At 37.4% G+C, this 10,921-nt stretch overlaps 1 protein-coding gene across 1 annotated transcript; it reads left to right on the plus strand.

The window, feature by feature from the left end:
- Nucleotides 1-562: 562 nt before the first annotated feature.
- Nucleotides 563-5,885, plus strand: LOC136665549 (H-2 class II histocompatibility antigen, E-S beta chain-like). The gene is made up of 6 exons (XM_066643171.1): nt 563-683; nt 1,013-1,291; nt 1,596-1,877; nt 3,616-3,729; nt 3,822-3,850; nt 5,498-5,885. Exons 1-5 carry the CDS (start codon nt 632-634, stop codon nt 3,842-3,844), a joined length of 750 nt encoding a protein of 249 aa, XP_066499268.1. The 5' UTR covers nt 563-631; the 3' UTR covers nt 3,845-3,850; nt 5,498-5,885.
- The last annotated feature ends 5,036 nt before the right edge of the window (nt 5,886-10,921 follow it).

A 10,921-nucleotide genomic window follows, 5' to 3' on the forward strand; every position in this document is an offset into this window, starting at 1 on the left:
ACCCACCCCCGGCCAAAAAAAAAAAAAAAGGCCCTTCATGGGCTTCAAGACATATCTTGTGAATAGTTCAATTTGTTCAGCTTATGTTGGCTGACTACAATTTCATTTACAGCCCAGTTAGTGGAAAATAATTTTCTAATAAATCTCTTAAATCAAGGAAAATCTTTCCAGTGAATTTTAAAACTGAAAGTTTGAAATGTATACATTTCAAATACAAAATACAACAAATACAACATATTTGTTTAGGCTAGATTTTTTTCCCTCATTATTTATAGTGATGCTGTTTTTCTAACACCTTTTATTGTTTCAATATTTTACCTGGTTTCATGAGGAAAGCTGTTTGCGAATAAAGTGAATGAAGTGAAGCTAATGAAAATGGAAGACCATTTACACATAATACCTGTAAAACCTACACTGGAAAGGGATTGTATATATTACTATAGACAAACACAGAATTCCTTACATTTTGTTAACTTTAATCTCATAAACTCTCTTAAATGGAACATATTCCTCTGCCTAGTAACTTGTGATGGAGTGGTGTAGCTGGTTCTCCTCAGTCAGACGAGTAATTTAGGTGAACTGGAACACTCTGAAACACTCTCAGTTGTTATTGGACACGTCAAGATAAAAAATGTTCCTGAATCTGCAGCTGCTGATCCTGCTGACTCTGACTATAAGAACTGGTAGGTTTATATTTAATTATTATTTTAGGATTCATATTTTAATGGGTTTTTAAAAAATACATACAAATAAATATTTAATATATATGATATAGTTAACAGTTCTATAGAGTACACACAAAGGTTTGTACACATTCACTTGAATCACTTATGTTTTTATTGTGTTAGTTTGACTTAGACTTGAATTTGAGCTTAAAATCTGTAAAAAGAAATCTGTGAAAACAAAAACTATATACATTTTTTAAATCACATAAACATTTTTAAATGTATAAAAAATGCAGTTATATATATATATATGAATGATTTACATTGTTTTTTTTTTTCATTGCCAGATATTACTGCTGGAAATTATTTGGCCATAGTGGAAGAATGTACCACCAGTTCACCAGATCTGTCTGATGTGCAATTAATATATACCTATTATTATAATAAGGATGTGCTTGTGCAGTTTAAAAGCACTGTAGGAGAGTTTGTAGGATTCACTGAGCTTGGAGTGAACATTTCAAAAAGATGGAACAGTGGTACTTATTTACAGCAGCTGAGAGGAGAACTGGATAGATACTGCATACCCAATCTACAAAAAGACTACTCTACCATTCTTGATAAAACAGGTGATCTCTCATAAAAACACTTGACACTGGAAAAGCAGGAGAGAGATGAGCTCACTTTACAGTGCACTCAATTACTAATTACTAAACAATTAATCAGTTACTAATTAAACAGTTAATTAGTATATCACAGACCAAGAGGCATTTTCTGGGTAGACAACAAAGCACATATTTAAGTGACTCTAGAAAGCATTAGCTTCTAAAAACATCTCATGTTATATACAAAAACAATAATTATTGATTGTTGATTGTGTTTTTTTCTGGTTGTATATATATATAAATAAAATGATTTTACTAATATTTGCAGCACAGCCAAAAGTCAAGCTCAGTTCAGAGCAGGAGTTCAGCCCTGGTAATTTGGCGATATTGGTGTGCAGCGCTTATGACTTCTACCCTCCAGTCATTGATGTGTACTGGCTCAGAAACAATAAAAAGGTGACCAGTGACCCAGTTTACCTTGTGGAGCTGGCTAATGGAGACTGGTACTACCAGGTCCACTCTCACCTGGAGTACACCCCCAGATCTGGAGAGACAATCTCCTGTGTGGTGGAGCATTCCAACTTCACAGAACCCATGATCTACGACTGGGGTGAGGATAGAGTCTGATTATTATACACCTTTAGTCTGTTTACACTGGACCACTGCATGCTTCATGGACTCTTTGAACCGTAACAGTAACAGTGTGTTGTTCAAAAGCTCAGCGTAAACATAGCACCAGCAATATATCAACATTAACAGGCTATATGGCTCAGAAAAATTTAGAAGGATGAAATATGTTAATTAAAGCAGCAGTCTGTAGGATATTTACTGTACCTGGACATAAAATGTACAGGGTGTGTCATCATAAATTAAGGAAACAGTCAAAGCTAAAACTGCTGCCTCTCACAGCATTGCTAAAGGAGAACTGTGGAGCTCCTGTGTCCTGCCCTCTGTCCAATCATTTTACAGTCCACCATGTAGCCAGGTCTACAAAGTGTCTTGCAGCCTTGAAATGACCAAATGAACGTAGCTAAAGTTATATTTTATCTGACCCAAAATGCCCCACTGCTCTAATTTCCTCATGAACAGGCAACAGCAATCATTTCTGGAAAAAATATATAAGTACAGACGCCTATGTATAGATTAAAAGGAGTAAAAGCCATAGGTTGTGTGTTTTATATAAAGAAAGTGAGGCATAGCAAAGTTTGAAAGGTGTTAGGACTGTATTTTGTGTGTTTTATACAAAGAAGGTGAATAACAACAGGAAAAGTGCAAATACCATTGTTTGTTTGTTTTAAAGAAATTGATGGTGTGTTTGTGTGTTTAACTAAATTAAGGAGTAATAATTGTGTTTGAAAAGCCACATATTCATCTATTTAAGGTGAAACAGGTAGTACACAGCAAATATAAGCATTTCACTAGAAGGTAGATGTTTTAGTGACATGATCTATACTTGGTCTGGTGTTTTAAATGGATAAGATGGGAAATAAGAAGTGTTTCAAAATAAGTTTTTGTTTATAAAACCTAGCACTAGCTTTAGCTTCATATAGCTGTTTAAGGTGGTTCTGTTTATTTTGTTTAATAAGTAGCTGGAGAATAACGCAAATAAGACCCTTGAACTGACTCATTTAAGATGGAACTAAATGCTTGAATGTAGAAATTGTGAATAGGAAGCAAGGATTTGCCTCCTAAAATGACATTTATGGTTGAAGGGAAAATAAGACCTAAATAAGTCTAAAATGTTGAGGTGGTTTAGACAGTACATATTGTAAGGGAATTTTTGCAAGGAAGATGGCAGTGGCTCTTTATATTTTTACCTTTTGCTTAAGTAGGTAAATGTTTAGTGACATCACATACACATGGTTTGTGTGTTTAAACAGATAAAGTGGAATAACAGTTGCTTCAAAAAGTTTCAAAAGGTATAGCGCTAGCTTCAGCTCTTAGGGTGGAAAAGAGAATTCAAGAACCTGGTAAAAAAAAGGCCAATAAGACTCGTAAACGGACACATGTAAGGTGGAACGAAATGTCTGACTATGAAGATTGTGGATAAGATCTGCCTCCTACACGACATTTATGGTGTAGGAGAAATAATAATAATAAAGAAAAAAATAATAGGTAACACCAGCCTTGTCTAATCTAAATATTTAACTTTTTTTGCCTTTCTCTTGCGTAGGTAGATTTTAGCGAATGAGCACTTTTCTGTGTAAAGATGTTGATTACGGTCCAAGTTCTTAAACTTGTCTCTTGCTTGTTCGTTCAGTTTTCTTCTTAAACACATTTATAATTACAATAATACAAACAAATTTTATTTGTTACTTAAAAATATAATAACCATTTATCATCCTCAGACCCTTCTCTTCCTGAGATTCAACAGGGAATGATTGCTGCTGGAGCTTCAGGGCTGATGCTGGGCTTTGTCATGATTGTCGTTGGAGTCCTCTACTACAAGAAGAAAACGCTTGGTCAGTGGTAAAACAAGAAGATTTAATCATCACTGAACCCTCTGATGTTTTAACATGTGATTTACAACACAGCTGTTCCTTTACTTTTACAGGGAAACTCCAAATACCCACCTAAGCTCTGGTAAGACTCATAGTCTTTATTCTTTTGTTTTTGGTGAAAATCTTTTAAATAACACTCTGTAGGTAAAGTACACGGATTTACATCAATTAAGGCATTCATTAATGAATAATTAATGAGAATATCCATCCATCCATCCATTATCTGTAACCGCTTATCCAATTTAGGGTCGCGGGGGGTCCAGAGCCTACCTGGAATCATCGGGCGCAAGGCGGGAATACACCCTGGAGGGGACGCCAGTCCTTCACAGGGCAACACAGACACACACACACTCACTCACACACTCACGGACACTTTCGAGTCACCAATCCACCTGCAACGTGTGTTTTTGGACTGTGGGAGGAAACCGGAGCACCCGGAGGAAACCCACGCGGACAACACACCAACTCCTCACAGACAGTCACCTGGAGCGGGAAGTGAACCCACAACCTCCAGGTTCCTGGAGCTGTGTGACTGCGACACTACCTGCTGCGCCACCGTGCCGCCTAATGAGAATATCATTGTAGTAAATTTACTAATGTATAATGATAACAGTAATGAAGACATTTATAACTTTATAGCAGGGTGGCACGGTGGAGCAGCAGGTAGTGTCTCTGTCACAGCTCCAGGGTCCTGGAGGTTGTGGATTTGAGTCCCGCTCCAGGTGACTGTCTGTGAGGAGAGTGGTGTGTTCTTCCTGTGTCTGCGTGGGTTTCCTCCAGGTGGCTGTCTGTGAGAAGTGTGGTGTATTCTCTCTGTGTCTGTATGGGTTTCCTCTGGGTGACGGTCTGTGAGGAGTGTGGTGTGGTCTCTCTGTGTCTGCGTGGGTTTCCTGCAGGTGACTGTCTGTGAGGAGTGTGGTGTGGTCTCTCTGTGTCCGCGTGGGTTTCCTGCAGGTGACTGTCTGTGAGGAGTGTGGTGTGTTCTCTCTGTGTCTGTGTGGGTTTCCTCCAGGTGCTCTGTTCCAAAAACACATGTTGGTAGGTGGATTGAAGACTCAAAAGTGTCCGTAGGTGTGAGTGTGTGAGTGAATTTGTGAGTGTTTGTCGCCCTGTGAAGGACTGGCGCCCCCTCCAGGGTGTGTTCCTGCTTTGCGCCCACTGATTCCGGGCCCCAGACACACCATGACCTTGATTAATTAATTCAACATGTTTTTTTTTTTTTTGTCACAATTTCCCACTTAATGCACAGGCTTCTAAAACACTAGTGTTGATTTATAGTTCCATCTTATTGTATTTATTTAGTGCTACTGTGTAAGTAACCCTTATATTTACATGGCAGTCTTGTGATTGTTGCTGTTGTTTTAATTAATTCTGAAATTCAACATTTATACAGTGTTATACAGCACACTTGGTGTACAGACAATTTTCTATATGTATTGTTGAAGCGCTACACAAATAGATCAAATAATATATATATATATATATTAAAAAAGTTACAATTATTTAATTATTAGGTTATTTAATGATAACTATGTTAACTTTATAGATCTTAATATATCACCTATACCCTGCTTAATAATATATGTTTACTAATTGTTTAATAGTAAATACCTTCATAACTTATTTCTTGAATGACTCTTACATACTGATAAACTCAGTGTAACACAGACAGTGATGTTACTGTTGTTCAGAAAACTAAAACATTACACATTTCTCTGAATTCCTGCAGGTCTTTGGCTGCTTGGGCTGATGATAAAGCACAGGAGTTTTATCTCTGTGAATCCTTAACAAAAATAGATATCAATTTATTTTTACAGTACACCAGCTTTAGTTTGATCCTGTGGTACTTTAGATCATGCATAACCAGCTCCTTTATTTTACTCAACAGAGTATGTAAAGTGTATTATGTATATTAGCACAAACAAAATTTTATTATGATTATACCAAAGATTTAAAAACAATGAAATGACTATGTTTCATTTCTCATTGTAATGCTTTTTCACAGTAAATGCATATCAACTGAGACATGTTTTCTCATATCAGAAGGTGTGTGTTTATTGATCTGAAACAATGTTTCAACATTTTTGTGTCTCTGAAACCTGTGATGTCCAGTCATGGGGTCTTACAGTGAAATTTAAACAAGTTTATATATACAGGACAGTATAATTAGCCACTTATGTCAATCATGTATGTAGTGAAGGGATTAAAAATAGTGTGAAAAACTATCTTTTGAAAACTCATTACATGATTTATGAAGATGCAATTTATTTGCAAAATACAGGTGGCCAATGAACAAAAAAAAATTCTTTGACAATAGAACCATAAGCAAAGGTCTATCTACAGTTAAAACTAAAACCTTTTTGTTTGTTTAGGTGTGAACAGAGCCTCAGACCTTTTATCAATGATTGTGGATAGGTTGTAGAATCAGTAATGTGAAAGCAAATGGTAGACTTCCAAAAAATAGGTGAAATTATTTAGAGATCCTGGCTCAATGAAGCCAACAGGACCTCATCATCTATGGCATCCTGAGACCACCAAACTAGACACTGTCCATCACTTGGCTAGGCAGAGAAATAAAGTCTATAAAGGTTGTGAACAAAATATGTGATAATGAGCCCTGACTGAGTCCAACCCTAACAGGAAACTAGTGTGGCCTTTTTCCCAGTGTAAACAAACACAGATGACCACCAAACTGGACATTATCATCAAGGCATTGTTTACAGAAATCCTGTATATAGCTACTGCTCACATTATATCATTGCAGTTTGGCACAGAATGATGCTTTTCCAGCTACAAAATGTAAAACACAGGATCATCCTTCTCCAGTTTCCCCAGATATTTGGAACTTTGTTTAACGACAAGGTCTGACCTAAACAGCAATTCATTATTTTGAAAGTAGTTTAGTGCAATGTAAAACAATGTGTAAATCACAGCTTACATCTCTTGAACATAGATTATATCATGCATTAATATGGAATTGGTACTTCCTTTTCAGCTTTAATGGCTTCCACTTTTCCTAAGGAATAGGAAATTCTATAGGAATTATTTGCCCTTCACTCAGAAGAGCATTTGGGAGGTCAGAAATTTTGATGTTGGATGCGAGACTGTTGGCCTGCACTCTCTATTCTATACTGTCCCACTGTGTTCCTTACACTAAGTTCACGCAATAGTGGAGCTCCGCATAGTCATGTTTTACCTTAAACAGGCCTTCCCCAAAATGTTCCCACAAATCTGAAAGCATACAAATGGTATGTGTGAGCGCTGGTATTCTGCTGAAGCATAAAGAATTCTCTTCACTTGAACTAAGGGCTCCAAGTCAACCCCTCACAAAGGGCCCCATAGCATTATCCCTCCTCCCCCAAACATTAAGAGTTTCAGTCAGGCAGGTAACATTTTCCTGGCATTTGCCAAACCCAGATTCAGGCAGGCCCTTGAATCGTATGCCATGAAGCTCCCATATATCAGCTTTCATCACAATAAATGGCTAGACTCGTCAGGTATTGTCCCAAACTGGTCTGATAGGATTGTGTCACTTTGTTCTTGCCAACTCTACAAAATTAGAACCAGGAAGTGTCATATTTTGTTAATGCCGGCTTGTATGTTTAGCTGCAGCTGTCAATCACAGATACCAGTTTTGGTGAGAGGGAGAAAGATTATAAATCACACATACAAAATGAAAAAATAAAATAAAATTTAAAAAAGTAGTCCACGATACACCACATGAAAACATGGTGGGTGCTAATGATATCCATTTCAGAAAACAAAGCTTGATTCTCTAATGTTATATAAGCATTAATTAGTATAACATCATGTCCACAGTTACTGGCCACCTTGTTAAAGTTACTTTAAAAAAAGACAAATGTCAGTTGTATAATTTAATGAATAATACACTGATTACATTAGTAAGTATAGCACAAGAAATATATTTTGGCATGTTCTAAGTTTGACTGTTGTCATTAACTCATTTTGTGAGTTGGCGTGTGTTTTTTGGAAGGTTTTTGTGACAATAATATATAATTAAATGAAAAAGAAATAATTAAAAGGAGACAATTAAATGTTTCATTTAATTATTAAAAGGGGTCAGCACGGTGGCGCAGCAGGTACTGTCACACAGCTCCAGGGACCTGGAGGTTGTGGGTTTGATTCCCGCTCTAGGTGACTGTCTGTGAGGAGTTGGTGTGTTCTCCCCGTGTCCTCATGGGTTTCCTCCAGGTGCTCCAATTTCCTCCCACAGTCCAAAAACACACGTTGGTAGGTGGATTGGCGACTCAAAATTGTCCGTAGGTGTGAGTGAATGTGTGTGTGTGTGTGTGTTGCCCTGTGAAGGACTGGCGCCCCCTCCAGGGTGTATTCCCGCCTTGCGCCCAATGATTCCAGGTAGACTCTGGACCCACCACGACCCTGAACTGGATAAGGGTTACAAATAATGAATGAATTAATTAATTAATTTAATTAGAATTTTAAATAAAAGCGTAAATGTTTGTGATTTATTTAATGAACTATATCTGCATTTTTAATATTTCTTATTTAACTATTTATATACTGTATTTATTTTTACGCCTTGCACTATGAAATAATTAAACCTGTCAGCATCTTCAACCATTAGTCAGTGTGCCGGGCTAACTCCAATCAAGTCAGATTGATTGATTTAATACTGAATATATAATTTAATTGACACTATATTAAATATATTGTACACTTGCTATCACCAAGCTTGAGTATTCATATGTTTCTATATATAGATTTACCATAAAGATTTTGTACTTATTTTGTACTGCAAAAATTCCCTTACAATATGTACTTTGTACTGATTCTACTTTAACTAGAATCAGAGTCATTGACAGATTTGGACAGCTCAGACTCATCTGATTACAATACAAGTTTCTAATGTCTATTGGACCATCTGAAATGAGCTTGGATCCAGAACTCAGTAGTGTTTCTGCAGAGAGTTTGTATCATTGTCCTTGTGTAACAGAGTCTCTGGCCCCATTCGCATGAATGAGTTTATTTTCTGTGTTTCCGTGTTTATTTTATAGTCTATGTTTTGGCCTCCCTTCCACATGAACAGTGTTTTAGGTCACTGAATATGGAGGAAATCTGTGTTTTCACTGTTCTCTTGTGGGTGAAGGGAAATATACATGCTATGTTCAAGTGATGTAAGATACCAATTTTCCTACTTTTATATTGCATCCGAACAGCAGACAAATTTGTATGTCCCACTGGAAAACTCAGGATTCTAGATGACGCACGAGTTTACGAAGCTGGACATATCGCAACTTTTTAAATCTTCCCCTGAGAAAAACGGCAAATTGGCGTCTGAATTGTCTCATTGTGCCGTTTTCTGTAGATAAAAGTAAAATTATATGATCAGATTTGATAATACTCAAAAAATGCTTAGTTGTTCTTTAAAGATTAATCCCTTTTTGGGGACATGTGTACAGTGGGTGGATCTTCAGCCAATTGCATGAATGGCTTAACCACTACCTGGTATCTACAACCTTCCACTGAGCACCCGAACACAGCAATATTTTCTGAAACGCTGACGTCACACAGCATGCCAGTCTCTGTCTGAAACCCAAATAGCTCCTCGCTCCCTCTATAGTGAAGTATTTAACGGGTGTACATTTACTGCTTCAGTGTTGCTCATGCAAAACAACTGTTCATCCATTAGCAGGTAAGTATTCTGCATTGTGTTGTTTGAGTGCTGTGCTGCATAAAGGAAGGACTCTGTCTATGACAACAACTGGTTGCTTTCTTTATTTTGTATAAATACATGCATGACACTGTTAAAGCTCTGCAGTAAATCTGGTGTGAACTTTTATGCTGCTCTCTCTCAGACAAGCAGGTCACCTGCTTCCCTGAAATGCATATAAGGGACTCCAAAACTCAAAAATGAACCATTTACAATGTTCACATACATCAGTGTACAAAAACTTACTGCTAGCACTTAAAACCGTGTAATGCTTGTTTTATGCAAAAAAATGGATCAGTGTGGATGGGGCCTCAGATTGCGTTTTTTGATGCAGCAGCAGGTTGTGTTTAATGACTATGGATTTTTCAATTTCGGTTTCTCATGGTGTTGTCTGAAGGCTTGTACATCGTCAGTGGTTTTCCAAAATTTCTGCAGGGTTCCAGAATCTTTCACAATGTTATGGACAGTAGGTGCTGAACTCTTAATCTTTCATGATGTTTGCCTCAAAAAAGAGGTGACCATGCCCACTGCTTCACTGCAGAGACAGACCCTTTGGTGGACACTCCTTTCATACATTTTTATAACATTCACCTGCTTGTAGTGGACTGCTTCAAAACAGTAGAGCAGTTATCCTCTTTTGTCTCACACCAGCACATTTTTTGGGTGTCACGGGCCTCAAGCTCAAATTCTGTTAACAACATGTTCCTTTATTTTTGAGGTCTTTTCAGAGGCACAGTTTTAGTGAACTATATATTAACACTCATTCATTAGGGCTAGCTTTGTGGAGAAACACATCATTTTCTCCTTGCTCCTCCAGTGTTCTGGTATGAAGACAAACATGTTTGAAATTACCCAGGTTTGGCAATCTGATCACCAGGGAGTTTTTAGGGGTTTTCCAAATCTGTTTGTATCTCACTGTGCCCAGTTAACCATGCAGAAACACACACAGATGCAATGGGTTTTTGATCTCTCAAGTTCCTCATTGCATTCGTTTTTTTCAGTAGAAACACAACACACAACATACCAGTCAGGTGATAAGTGATGGAGTTATTCATGCTTTGAAAAAAAAAAAATAATAATAATAATAAAAAGGCCTGCAGCCAGGGCACAAGCTCCAGACCAACACTCAACCCCAAATCTGCAGAGAAACCAGAAATATTTTAAACATTCATTACATTAAGACCCCACAGGGATGAAGAGAATAACATTCAGAGTGAGCGGTGCATTGTGCAATGTAATGGAACAAGTGTGAGGGTTTCCCTCTGGACACTGTCTCCTGGAGACTCTGTGTTTGACTGTTCAGGTTGACACCAATTTGACACGACTCTGACCTTAACAGAACATTGAGATAGTCATAATATCTGGAGAATGTCTCAGGATTTTCCAGAATTGGTTTAACCATGCTCAGTGTACCGGGCCGCACCACACAAGTGAAACTCCTTATTGCTTTCATTTCCTTTA

This window comes from Hoplias malabaricus, chromosome 14 (genome assembly GCF_029633855.1).
Source record: "Hoplias malabaricus isolate fHopMal1 chromosome 14, fHopMal1.hap1, whole genome shotgun sequence".
NCBI classification, from domain to species: domain Eukaryota; kingdom Metazoa; phylum Chordata; class Actinopteri; order Characiformes; family Erythrinidae; genus Hoplias; species Hoplias malabaricus.